Source organism: Belonocnema kinseyi, chromosome 4 (genome assembly GCF_010883055.1).
Source record: "Belonocnema kinseyi isolate 2016_QV_RU_SX_M_011 chromosome 4, B_treatae_v1, whole genome shotgun sequence".
Classification (NCBI taxonomy): domain Eukaryota; kingdom Metazoa; phylum Arthropoda; class Insecta; order Hymenoptera; family Cynipidae; genus Belonocnema; species Belonocnema kinseyi.
In genome coordinates this window covers 37,741,571-37,756,400 of record NC_046660.1, presented here as the reverse complement: position 1 = coordinate 37,756,400, position 14,830 = coordinate 37,741,571, and the positions used below count along the sequence as shown (strand labels likewise).

Genomic DNA, 14,830 nt, shown 5'->3' with positions numbered 1-14,830 from the left:
ATGTCTCCTAGTAGAATTATTCTTTCCCCATGTTCGCAGATGTTTATTGTGTCATTTAAAGTGTCCCAGAAGGCGTCTTTTACTTCTCTAGGATCACTGTCATCCGGCGCGTAGCATGCTATGATAAGTAGTCTTCTGTTTCCTACTTTCATTCTAGCCCACAGCAGTCTGGGAGACACGAAACCATGGTCTCCGAGATGCTGCTTTGCTCTTTCATTCAAAATCAGACCTACTCCTTGTTTACCATGTGATTCACAGTCTATTCCTGACCGTATTTCAAATCCGCCTTTCAACACGCCGTTTTTTATGTCTTTGGTTTCGCATACCTTTTTCTTTGTTTCAGAAACACATAAAATGTCTAGTTTCTTCACGTTCATAGTTTCACGCAATTCTTTTACCTTTAGATCATTTACTCCCCTAGCATTCCAAACACCCAGTCTCCATTCGTCGCCTGAAACATGACCTTTAGATTTTGGTGGAGATTGTAGTTCTAACGTCAGTCCCACCAAAAACTTCAGTTATGAAGGGAGGATTGGGAGAGGGGGAAGGTAGAACTGGAGCCGAGAGAGTCGTCTTGGGTTTGTGTTTTTGTTTTCTCTTTTTTTTGTGTTTATTTTAGGCCTAAATCTTTGAATTTACAATAAAAAGAGAGTTACTCCCGCCCCCTGGTTCAAAATCTCAGCGTTATTTTTAGATTGTAGGTTTAAAATTTCTTTTTTCTTTTCTTTTTATTGTAAAATTATAATGAATTGCTATGAATTACTTATCTTTGAGTACGTTTCTGGATTTCCTAGTAACTGCATATCGAAGCACAATTTTAAGAAAGTGCATTTATGCAAAATAAAAAATTTTCTATTTGGCTTTTTCCCCAATCGAGTATAAGTACGACCAATTGCATGAATTCCTTGAATGCCATGAATTCATTGAATTGCATAAATTCCTTGAATTCACTGAATTGCATAAATTTCTTGAATTCATTGAATTGTATTAATTCCCTGAATTGCAGGAATTCCTTGAATTTCATGAATTCCCTGAATTCCATCAATTCCACGAATTCCGTTAATATGCCCGATCTGTCGCTACCTTGCTAGAAATATGCTTTCTGAAAAAACCGGTAAAAAAAAATTGTCGGTACCGGTAATTTTTTTTTACCGGTACCGACAATTTTTTTATTACCGGTACCGACAGTGGATACACTTCGTATTAAATAACCTGTAAATGATGAATGACTTTAAAAGTGAAGATATTTTCATTCTTAGGCTTACGAATTTAACTAAATAATTTTACTACTTATCACTGAAAACCGAAAATTAATCAATTTTACAGCTTAAAAATGACTCATTCTAAAAATCAGAACGTTTAAAAAGTAAATTTTAAATTACTCAAATATTTTGCAATATCAAGTTTACGGCCTTTTAAAGTACATATTCACAGATTTGAAAGCTTAAAATCAAAAATCTTGATAAATTAATTTTTGTAATTAAGTATCATATTTAGAGCAATGAAAAATTTGGCATATTCCCTTATTTCCTGAAAATCGCTGAATTCCTTGAATTTTCTCAAATCCTTGATTTCTCTGAATTACTCTAATTCGAAATGCTCAGAATTCCTTGAATATTTTTAATTTCTTTCATTCTCTGAATGCATGAAAATCTCAAAATTGCTTAAATTCTCTAAATTATGTAAATTCTCAAAATTCCTTAAATTGGCCGAATTCCCTAATTACTCAGGGTATAATATAAAATTCCAGATCTAAATTTTCTCATCTGTAGGGAAAAAAAATGATTGTCTTTCAAATAACGAAAAAAATGTAATTTTTTTGACCTTTTTTTGACCTTTTTGACCTTTCACCTTTGAGTTATTTTGTTCGAACTTGTAGGAAGTCAATCTCGTCCCTGCTAAACAATTTTGCCCCCCCCCCCCTCCCGCTGACCGAAAGGTGGTGGGGAGGCTCTGCCAGGCGTCACCTAGATGACTTTATATAATTTCACATATCAACACCGAGTTGAAAATTTGGAAAATCAAATAAAAAGCACTAAGAAACGTTTGTCTTTAATTTCCCAAATTTTCAACTCGATGTCGCGTTTCGTGTAAACATAAGTTGGGTTTGAAAAAAAATGGAAACAACATTTTTAAGGTTACACTCACATGGCCTTAATTGAGCTCTGAAATAAAACTTGAATTTTTTAACAAAAACAATGACATATGGAAAAAATAAAGTGCGAAACATGAGATGCATAAAACATTTTTTTTCAAATCGATTTTTCTAGAAATCTGTAAAATATATTTTGATGAATTTATTTTTAAACGAAAAATATCTTCAATCACTATCAGCTAATGTAGTCCAAAAAAATTTGCCCGCATTTTTAATCAATTTCATGAAATCCACAACAAAATAAATCCGTTTCTGTTTTGTTTAGAAAAAATTATATTTATAGATGGCATAAGCTCAATGAAGTTTAAACGTATTTTCCATAAGAAAAAAAAGTCGATTTTGTAAATTTTATTCAGAATCGTCAATATTAGCCGAATCGAGTTGAAAATTAACATTTCTCTGCAAAATTAGCCATAAGTGAAAAAATAGTGGTTGCCAGTTTTTAGCAATGTTTAAATAAATTTCCTAAGCAATTTATTATTGTTTTTAGCAATTTTATCTTATAATAAACATAAATAGTTGCCGTATTTTTAAACAAATTTTACTTTTTGTCCAATTTTTAATTAGAGTGTGGTAATTCTTAATTTATGTTGACAGGCATAATAGTTCAAACAATTTATTATTATTTTCAATAATATTCTCTGCTAATAATACTAGAAAATTGAAGTTTTTCCAAAAAATTTCCACTAATGTTGTAATTTTTCTTAAATTTACAACTATTTGTTTATTTTTCACTTACTATGAGTTAGTGATTAATTACATTAAGAAAAAATAATTATTTAAACTTATTGACGTAATAGATTATGCAAGTTAACAAAAATCGTTGTTTGAACAAATTATAATTTTTTATAACTATCTTCTCTTCGATAAGTGCTAAAAAGTTACAGTTCTTTCTGAACTCTCAAACTTTTTGTCAATTTTTCAGTTAGTGAGGTAATAATTAATGCAAGTTAACAAACAGGCTTATTTAAACAATAAATTATTGTGTATAACTATATTTTCTTCAATTAATGCTAGGAAGTTTTTCTGAAATCTTTAGTTTTGCTTTGAATTTTTAGTTATGAACAAATAATACGTGAACTTCAACAGGAATCATTTTTGAAATAGCATTCTACTTTTTTAAGTGATTTATTTTTGCTCTTTTCCCAATGTTAAAAATTAATTCAAACAAAAAATCCATCTTAAACCATAAACAAACACAAGAAGTTTTATGCAAAGCGTAAGAAATTTTTAAATTTTTACATAACTAAAAAGGCAAAGTAAAGTTAAATATTTCAGAAAAAGCCGCAACTTTCTAGCCCTTATCTAAGAGGATATAATTAGAAACAATAATAAACTGTTGAAACAACTATTTTCACTAACTTGCATTAATTATTACCTTGCTAAGTGAAAAGTGGACAAAAAGTTAAAAATTTTAGAAAAAAGAACCCGCAAATGTCTGGCATTATTATAGATGAGGACAGTTATCACTAATAATAATTTGTCCAATCAATTATTTTTGATCAACTTAAATAATAATTAAGGCGCTTCAAGCGAAATCTAGACAAATAGTTAAAATTTTCAGAAAAACCCTCAACCTTATACCAATAATCAAATAGAATAATATTAAAAACAATAACAATAATAATCAATTTTTTACGCAAATATTATTGTTAACAATAGTGAACTTCTAACTTCTCTGATTGAAAATTGGAGAAAAAGTGGACAAATTTTGAAAAAACAGCGACTTTCTAATCTAAGAGAAAATTGCTAAAAATAATAATACATTGTTTAAAAAACTTATGTAAACATTCAATCATTAGTGAAAAGTATTATTTCATGTACTAGAAACAATTTGCATTTAAAAATCTGCATAAAGTCATAATTAGCGCCAAAAATTCGCAAAACCGATTTTTTCACTTATGGGGTTTTTCTGGTAATCTATAAAACAGACTTATGGGGTGATATTTAAAAAAGTAATATTTTAATCGTATTCTATGTCTATTTGTGAAGAAAACTGTTGAGTTTCAACCTGATTCAGCCAATATTGACGATTCAGAATAAAATTTACAAAAGCGTCCTTTTTCTTTTGAGAAATGCGTTATAAAATTCATGGGGCTTGCGCCACCTCTGAATATCATTTTCTTCAAAACAAAAAAATTGATTAATTTTTTTGTGGATTCGAACAAATTTCAGGCGATATGTAATCAAATTCAACGAAAAAAGGCCTACAATGCATTTTTGTACAAATATTTTTGAGAACTCATTTTTTTTTAATGATGAATTACCCTTTTGATCAATCCCAAAACAATACCTTTATGTTTTTATTTAGAATGTTAACAACAAAATTTTTCTGAATATCCTTTGAAATTTGTCGAACTTTTCCTACATTTTTTTTCAATAAAAAAATGCCCTGAAATCTTACAGATTCTTTTTAATCTTTTGAAATGTTTTAAAATCCTTTTTATTAGTTTATTAAAAATTATTTTCCAAAATAAAATCTACATTCAAACAAAAAATGGGAAATCGTTACAAGATTTAATTTTTAAATATCTTAATCTTACCTTACATTTTTCTGAAGAAAAAGGTTTTTCTATGGAACATTTCAAAATTTATATAACTTCTAAATATGTTTCGAAACATTTCAGTTTCCCTACAAATTTTCAAAGCCTTAATAATAATTAAAATATTCTACGTTTTTGTTCTCAATGCCATATTTCTTATCTCTTTGAAAGTGTGAAAAAGTTTACAAAGTGTAGTGTAGTAGCAAAGTGACAAGAACAGAATTATTTCCCAAGATTAAAATTATTTAAAATTTAAATGTTCTCTTTCATCAATAATGTTTAGAAGCATTTAAAAACAAATTTTGTCATGAGATAAAACTACTTATTTTGAAATTTTTATTTGCAAAATTTATAGTGCAGAAATTCTTGCTCTTGTTTTTAATAAATAACCAAATTTTAAATAGTCTCTAGAAATCATATTTTTAACCAAAAAAGATTTTTCAGGCAAGAAGAAAAAACTTTTGGGCCATTGATAATTTGAACGGAAAAATAATATTTTTTAATGAAAAATAAAAAATTATATTGACTTTTTAAAAAAAATTTTTATATTAAGGTTATATAAGATAATTTTCCTACGTTTCTCGAGAAAATTCAAAAGGCTTTTTGAAGATTTCATATTTTTCAAACAAGTTTCTTGAGTTACTTCAAAAGATATTTAGGACTTTCTAAAGTCTGGGGAAAAAATATAGAAATATTTTATAAATTTCCAGAAATCTTTTCAAGTTTTAAAATATTTTTAATCTATTCAAAACTTTTAAAATTCCTTAATAACTCTTAAACTGACTAGAATTTTTCCTAAAATTGTCTTAAAATCTTTGAAATACGTTTTTGACAATTTTGGAAATCTCATGTAGAATTTTTTAATATTTTTAAATATTGTCTTAACAAAAATAGTGTAAAATAAAAATTGTTTTAAATTTCCCCATAATTCTTAAGAAAAATATCAAAATTCCTAAGAAGCTTCTTAATTTTGTGCGGTTAATCTTGAAAAACTGCATTTTCTTTCGAATTTCTCAAAATCTTTTTGAGTTTAAAATTATGTTTCCATCTTTTTAAAACTTTTCAATATCTCTTAAAGATATTGGAATTTTGTCTGAAATTGTCTAATATTGCAAATTTAAAATATTTTGCTTTATAATCTTCTACATTTTTTCCAAAGTCTTAGGAAATCCTTGGAACTGTTTTTAAATATTTAAAATATTTTTTTCTTAAAATAATGTTTGTAAAATGAAAAATCAATTTAAATTTCTGTCTGGAATCGTAACAAAAAAATTGTATTACCTTAAAACATTTCAAACTCCCGAAAAATAAAATTCCCGACAATGTAAAATTCCCAAATTGGAAAATTTCCTAATAATAAAATTCCCAAAAATTAAAAAACCTCAACAATTTATAATATACCATTGGAAAATTGGAAAATTCCCGAATAATAAAATTCCCAACAGTTTATAGTATTACTGAATTCGAAAATTTTCGATTGATAAAATTCCCGAATGAAAATTTTCCGAGTTGGAAAATTCCCTACTCATAAAATTCTCGAATTATAAAATTTCAAAGGTATAAAACTCCTAAACAATTTATAATATTATCGTTGGAAAATTGGAAAATACCCAAATCATAAAATTCCCAACAGTTTATAGTATTGCTGAATTCGAAAATTCCCGAAAGAAAATTTCCGAATTAGAAAATTCCCCAATTAATAAATTGCTTTTATAAATATTATTTATTAATTGAGAAAGGCAATAATAAAATATTTTAATAACAGTAAATTACGATAACTGAAAAATGATTTAATTTAAAATTAATCAATTTTTTCATTTATTTTTATTTTAAATCCAACCAATAGTTTTTAATTTCTATACAAATAAGATAATTTTCTATACATATACTTGATTATTCTATTATTAATCAATAATATTTGTAAAAACGTTTTAATTGTTTAAATTCGTAAATTTTCTAGTTCGAATATTTTATAATTCAGCAATTTTCTGTCGGGAATTATATTATTAGGTAATTTTAATATTCGGCAATTTCCTAATTCGAAAGTTTTATTATTCCGAAGTTTTATAATTTAGGAATTTTATTATTCAAAAATTTTATAATTCGGGAATTTTACAGTGTCGGAAATTTTATTTTTGGCGATTTTTCAAAAGTCCCTGTTTTCGAGTCTTTTTAAAGCTTCTAAAACTTTGAAATATATTTTGAGGTAAGTAAGAGTTTTCCTAACTTTTTTTGAATCCTAAAAAATACTTTTAAAAATGCATCAAAATCAAAGTCTTAATAATAATTAAGATATTCTAAAGTTCTGCCCTTAAAGTCGTTTTTTCACTTTATTGAAAGTGTGAAGAAGTTTTAAAATTATCATGCTGTAGCAAAATATTAAAAACATAATTTTAATTTACTAATAATAGAAAATACTCACAATTAAAATGTTCTCCTTATCAATAGAAATGTTCAGAAATAAATATTATCAAGTGATTATGAATCCTTTTGTTATTATTTAAACATTTAGTCGAAAAGTTAAACAGCAAATTATTGCCTTTATTATTAACGAATCATTTTCAGTTTAAATTTTCTCTTAACTTAACTTAGCTTAACTTAACTTATTAAGATTTTCTCTTAAAATTAAATTTGTATTACTTCTTTTCAGATTCGGTAAAAATTCAGCACTTGATTAACCATTGGGATTTGAAGGAGCTTGTACCTCCAAAAAGGCACCTTTCTGAAAATACCGAAAGTTCAACAAATTCTCATGGTGTTCAAAATGCGGATTTATTTTCAAAAGCTGATTTTGAAATCTTCAGAAGTAATGAAGATATAACGGGACAAGGTTTGTGAAAATAAAAAATAATAGGATTTGTTTATAAATTCATCTCTCAAAATTAATTAATTAATTAAAAATACAGTTCAATGAATATATCATTGTAAATATTTATAATTGTATCATGAATATCATTCTGTCAACAGATGCTTCTTGTTCGAAAAATCGTACAGGTATACCCAAAGCTGAAAAGCTTCATATTCAAAAAGCAAAGATTGTAGAGTATACTAGAGTCGAAAAAAGAGTGAAAATAATTAAACCGCCTCAAAATGAATTAAAAAAAGCAAAACATCCTCGAGTTCAAAATCTTGTGAATACTGCCTCAAATACAGAAAATACCACCACACCCGTAGAGCAGGCTTTAAATTTACCACCGATTTTAAACAAGGTTTGATAAAAAAAAAAGTAATTAGGACCGATTTTTATACGAAATCAGGCAATCTGATTCGGGTTATGTCACGGAATAGCTTGGGTGTAAATATATAGTTTTCCAAGATAAAATATGAAAAACGCATTTTTTGTTTTTCACTGACAAATGTCTTTCATATTATTTTGAACGTTCAGGTGAATTATGAACAAATTCGTTTAAAATTTTGTATCTTAGGAACAAATTGATATAATTTTATTTTATTTGCGATAGCTTGTGATACAATCTAGAGTATCTTGAATTCTCTAATGAACTTGAAAAATTTTTTAAACATTATTCACATGATATAAATTTGTAAAAAAAACGCTAAAAAGTGAATTTTGTCAAGAAGTTCACCTTTGAGGTTTTTTAAATTTATAATAAGGGGTGGTCGATAAACTGCGTTACCTGTTTTCAGGAGTCGAAGGGTACCCCTTTTGAAAAGAATTCTTTTTTCCCCTGTTTTCAAGAAACTTTTTAAATAAACCCAATAAGAAAATCCAACTGATTTTGGTTGTAGATGCAACTATTTAGTCAAAAATGCATTTTTGTTGTTGTTGAAAATTCATCTCCTTGCTTAAAAATTTAACTATTCCCTTTTTAGAAAATTAATCTTCTTCTTTTTTGCTTTTTGACAATTTTGTTAAAAATTATTTTTTGATTGAGAATGAATTTTTTTAAACTAAGAACATAACTATTCTGTTTTTGGTTGAGAATTTATTATTATATTAAATTCGTCTTTTTTGGTTAAATTGAACTATCTTTCATTTAAAATTAAAATCTTTTTTGATCAAAATATCATCTATCGCATGTTTCGTTGAGAATGCATATGTTTTGGTTAAAAAATCAAATACTTGGAACTAAATTCTTGTGAAAAATTCAACTGCTTTGTAGATAGCTGAACTTTTTGGCTTCAAATTTCAACAATTTTGTTGAAAATTGATGTAGTTTTTTGCTAATTCGTTTTTATTGGCAGAAAATTAATCTTCTTTGTGAAAAATTCATTTTTTGGTTTCCAAGAATTTAATTACTTTGTCTAAACTTCATCTGTTTTTGTTGAAAATTAATCTGCACGCTTAAAAGATAAACACCTTATTTTAATTCCATTTTTTTTAAGATTCGCCACTTTCGTTGAAAATTTAATATTTTTGTTGAAAATCAATTTCTATGTTTGAAAATTTAATTTTTGGTCGAAAATTTATCATTTATAAGATGAAAATTCAACTATTTAGTAGGAAATTCATGTATTTTGTTGAAAATTCGTCTTTTTGGTTAACAAATTAATCTTGTTTGTTGAAAATTCCTCCTTTTAGTTGAGAATTCAACTATTCGTCTTCGAAAAAATGCATCTCGTTTAATATAAAATTTTGTTTTTTTGAAAATTCAACTATTTTGTTGAAAATTCTAAACATTTCGGCTTAAAATCTTAAGTATCAGAAATATTTCATATTAAATTCGAGATGGTATCGACATTAATTTTGTTCAAAAAAGTTTTTTTTTATTATATTGAAATTTCAGGAAATTTTAAATTGGAGTATTTAGAAATTTCGTAAATTTTCGAGTTTCAATAATTTACGTAATTAGTAAAGTTGAAATTTCTGAATTTTGGAACTACGGTTTCAAAGTTACGAAAATATAAATTTTTTAAAATTTTCCCAGTTTCTTTAATATTAATATTTAAATTTCGTTATTAATTATCTTCGATAGTTTTATTTTGTTAGTAAATTAAAATTTTGGGAATTTTATAGTTTAATAATTGTATTTTCGAGTTTCGAATAAGAAACAAAGTTTCACGAAATAGTTTCATTTTCAGGCCAAGAAGACGAATTTTTTGATAATACAATGAAACTCTTCTATAGCGCTGATTTTGAGGCTGAAGTTGGGTGGGAACTAACTCATTATAGCCCGCTCCGCTTTTATTTATTCGCGCCTGAGTGACAACCGAAAATCCCGCGCAACCCGCGCAGTTCCTATTACTCCTACATGCGGCGCGGCGACAATTCTCGGAAGGTCTATAGAAGGGAGGGCTATTAAAGGGTTTCACTGTAGTTGAATTTTCAATTTAAGGTTAATTTTCAATTAAGGTAAATGACGTTTCTACCATAAATGATGAATATCCAAGTCAAATCGATGAATTTTCAATAACAAAAAAAATCCATTTTAAATTATGTAGTTAAATTTTCATCTAAAAAATTATTTTTTTAACTAAAATCGTCAAATTGTCAGTTGGAAAAATTATTTTTTTAGCAACAAAAAAACAGCTTTAAAAAAAGTTATATTTTCCACGAAAGATGTAAATCTTCAAAAAATAAATTTTTAACGAAATTGAATCAGTTTAAACGAAGTCTTAACATTTTAAGAAAGTAATTGAACTTGCAAGAAAAAAAGATGAATTTTTAAGCCCATTGTCAAATTTTCAACCAAAAACAGGAATTTTCAACAAAATATGTCAATGTTAAAGTGTTTTCATAAAACTAGTTATATTCTCAATCAAATAGTCGATTTTTCAACCAAAAATATGAATTTTAAACAAATAGTTTAATTTTCTTGATATTCGAATCAAAAAAGATTTTAATCGAACTAAAAAATAGTTGAAGTTACGGAAAAAATATGAATTTTCAAAAAATTCTTACGAATTTTTAACCAAAAAGTTCAATTTTTAACTGGTAAAGACCAATTTGCAATTGAAAATATCAATCTTGAGCCAATAACGGAAGTTAAATTTTTAATTAAAAAAAAAATCATTCTTAAATTTTTTTTTTTTAAAAACACATTTTTAACAAAATAGTTATATTTTCAACTGGAAAAGGCCAGTTTTTAATTGAAAATGTCAATTTTGAGCCAATAAGGGAAGTTACATATTTTGTAGACTTTTCAACCAAAAAAAGACTTTTTTATTGGGTTGTATTATTCAGTTCGCATTTAGGCAAAAAAATGTGAAAAAGTGGGAGTTTCTGGAAAACAGGTGAAAAAAAAGTATTATTTTTAAAAAAGGGAGAAAAGAGGGGAATATAAAAAAATTATGAAGTCTGAAATGTGAAAGTGATTTTCAAACTTATTAAGTTACTTCCACGGACCACCCCCCCCCCCCCCCCCCCCCCCCCCCCCCTTGTTACCTCAAACAATTCCGAGACATCAACAATCTGACTGCCTCATCTCATGTGAAATCATTTTTCAAGAAATATTTATTTTAAAAAAAAAATTTGATTAAAAAAGGTTGTATTGTATCACTGATATTTTTTCAGATCAAAGTCCATCACAAGAAAAGTGCTATTGATGAAAAATACGCAGCAACTCTAGTCGACAATTCACCGCCTGAATTGATTTACAATTTGGAGTACATGGAAGATTTTATGGATTTCCAACTGGAATTGGAACGATCTCACAAATTATCTGCAAAGTTTTTAACAAAAAATGTAACTCCTGGACAGAGGCGTAAAGTGATTTCCTTCTTAATTAGAGTAACAGTACGTTTTTTTCCTAATCTTAAATGACTTATGTTAAAAACCAATCACCAACGTTTTTAAATTTCAAGAAAAGCCTTTTTTGGACCACCCTATTGTTCATATTTATTTCTAGGGTTTCGTAGCCCCGGGCAGAAAACCTTATAGTATCGGTCGGGTTTCCATCCTTCCCTCGTAATTTTTCCGGAGACTTGAGATTCAAGACGATATTCGAGGCGAAATTCAACACAAAACTCTAGACACGATATTAGACGAGACGAGATACGAGATCAGATTGAAGCCCATAGTCGATACGGGATTCGAAATACGATTCGAGTTGAGATATTTTAGAAATCTCGAGACACGATTCAAGACGAGACGAGGTTAAAGACATGATTCGAGACAAGAATCGAGATACGATTCCAGTTAAGGTTCTACACGAGTCTCGAGGCAAGATTGAAGTCGAGATGCAAGACCAGATTCGAGACTAAATTCAAGACAAGATTGTAAATAATATTTAATACGAGATTAGAGACGGGACGAGATTATATTCGTGTAGAGATTCGAGGCGAGATTTAAAACGAGATTTAGGGCGAAGAAGGGAAAGGGGGCGTAATAGGGAGATTTTAACGACTTAAGGCCATGTGACGATTGGGTCACGTGACTAGATTCCTACCTTACCCTCACTTTTTTTATTTCCCAACTTATTTTCACACGACGCGCCACATCAAGTTAAAAATTTGAGATAATAAATAAGAAGCACTAAGAAAGGTGGGTCTGGTCCTAAATTTTAATAATTATGAAAAGAGCAACAACAAACTATTTACAACAAAAATCTTTTTTCATAATTACACAAACTCAGGACCAGACCCACCATTTTTAGTGCTTCTTGTTTTGGATACCAAATTTTCAACTCGATGTGGCGTTTGGAGTGATAATAAGTTGGGAAATAAAAAAAGTGGCTGTAAGGTAGGAATCTGGTCACGTGACCCACTCATCACATAGCCTTAATATATTACGTAACCCTTTTTGTAGACGTGTATCACGTAAGTTCACTAATTTTTTTCTTAAATTTAATTTAGTTTTTATTTGTTTCACAGGCGTATTGTAGCTACCCATCTTTTATACTTTACCAAACGGTCAGAATTTTTGATGACATGTTGGACTCAAAAAGAATAGAAATTGACCAATTGCAGTTAGTGGCTTTAACTGCTTTGTGGATTACTCTAAAACGATTGCACATTCTTTCAAATATTCCATCTGTATGTTGAATAATATTCATATCCTAATTGCAATAATGATTAAAATGAAATACATTATTTGTTTTATCTTTAACAGGCAGAAGCACTTCTATCTTTCGCTAAACATGAATATGATGAAGAGCAACTCTACAGATGCGAAATGGATATCATGAAAACTTTAAACTTCGAAATATCCTATATAGAACCATTTTCGATTCTGGCATACTACTTCATAAACATTAACAATCCTTTCGTAAAAGTGACTCGAACAGATATGATGTACTACTTTGGAAGTTACATGGTACGTAAAAATATAATAATTTTAACAGACCTTCGCGATTCTATATGATGCCGAAGAACTTTTAAAATTTAAATTGATTTCAAGGAATTTGAACAATTTTCAGATATTTTACAAGGTTCCAAGAAATTTTAAGATTGCAGAAATTTCAAGGGATCTTAAAAGGATATCAAAGATATCAAAGGATTTGAAAGATTTTAAGGGATTTTGGAGAATTTGAATAAATTTCTAGAGATCTTTAGGGGTTAAATGAATTAAAAGAATTTTTTAGAAACCTCTGAAGATTTTTTGGGATCTTCTGCGGTTTCACACGATTGTATTGATTTAAACATTTTTAAAGGAATTTTTTAAAACATTGAGATTTAAGGGATTTTAACAATTTCAAGATATTATACAAAATATAGAGTATTTTAACAAGTTTCGATGAATTTTAAGATTTTAAATTATTTTTGAAAATTATGTTACTTTTGACACCATTTTGAAATTCTCAAATAAATCAGAGGACTGTACGAGTAAACTATATAAATAGGATGTTTCTGCGTTTTGTAATTTATTTTAGATGTTTATCAAAAAAAATTGAAGAGAAAATGCTGACTTAAAAGGGCTGGGGGCGGGTGTTTAATAGGCGGTATACATTTTTTTATGAAATTTCCATAGATATCGGCCTCAATTTTGCTCAAGTTAAGATTCAATGTGAAATTCGAGACATGATTCAAAGCAAGATTCTGCACGAAACTCGAGTCACGATTCGAGACGAGAATAAAGGCGAAATTCTACATGAAATTCTACACGAAACTCTAAACGAGATTCGCGTTGGGAATCGATACATAAATTGAAATGATATGCTGCAAGAGACTTGAAACACGATTGGAATGCAAAGAAAAATTGTTTTTTTAAATAATATTTAGAGGTTCCGCAAGCTACATAAAGTTTAACACGCATCTCCAACAAGAAAAAAATACGTTTTTGTAAAGTTTATGCAGAATCGTCAATATTAGGTGATTCAAGTTAAAACTTAACACTTGTCTTCACAATTAGCCATAAATAGCAAATAAAGAGTTATTTTTTAAATATCACCCCCATAAGTCTGTATTATGGGGCCCAAAATAACCCCATAAGTAAAAAATTCGATTTTGCTCATTTTTAGGGCGAATAATGTTTTTTTTCTCTCAGTTTTTTAAATATAAATTGCTTCTAATAAATAAAGTATTACTTTATATAATATGTATTTTAATTTTTTATTTGATTTAATTTAATTTAATTAATTTAACGTGACACATTTTTGAACCGTTTTTTATTATTTATAACAAAAAAAGTTGCATTTTTTTTTAATTTGTCACTTTTTGTCCCTTTTTCATTTAAAGTGAGGTAATCATTCATTGAAGTTCACAAACATATTTATTTAAACAATTAATCATTATTTTTAATAATATTCTCTTTGAATAATGCTAGAAAGTTGCGGTTTTCAAAGAGATATTCAACTTTTTATCCACATTTCACTTAAAGCGAAGTAATAATTCATGTAATTTAACAGGCATAATTTTTCAAACAAAAGATTATTGTTTATAAATATCCTCTCCTATGGTAAGTCTAGATAGATGCGTTTTTTTTTCATTTTTCACTATTTTTCAACTTTTAACTCAAACAAATTAATATTATTCATACTTATTTTTTCCTATAGTAATGCTGGATAGATGCAGATTTTTCAAATAGTTACCTTTTCTTTGAATGTTTAGTTAAGAATAAATAATAAATATTAAAATTAATATATTTATTTAAACATAAAGGCGCTGAGTAACTTTTACGAGGAAAATTTACATTTAATAGGATTCTGAATAAAATTTACAAAAATGTATTTTTTTGTGGGAAATAGGATTGTTTATTCTTCGTGGGGCTTACAGAACCTCTCAATATACATATATA

At 27.6% G+C, this 14,830-nt stretch overlaps 1 protein-coding gene across 1 annotated transcript in view; it reads left to right on the top strand.

Annotated features, from left to right (window-relative positions):
* The window catches only part of LOC117170838, an 86,079-nt gene extending 72,336 nt beyond the window's left edge, over positions 1–13,743 (top strand). Inside the window, exons 3-9 of the mRNA XM_033357882.1 lie at positions 7,349–7,528; positions 7,666–7,907; positions 11,171–11,392; positions 12,469–12,630; positions 12,707–12,910; positions 13,437–13,452; positions 13,565–13,743. Coding sequence (XP_033213773.1) covers positions 7,349–7,528; positions 7,666–7,907; positions 11,171–11,392; positions 12,469–12,630; positions 12,707–12,910; positions 13,437–13,452; positions 13,565–13,743 — 1,205 coding nt within the window. The remainder of the gene's footprint in view (positions 1–7,348; positions 7,529–7,665; positions 7,908–11,170; positions 11,393–12,468; positions 12,631–12,706; positions 12,911–13,436; positions 13,453–13,564) is intronic.
* Positions 13,744–14,830: the final 1,087 nt, after the last annotated feature.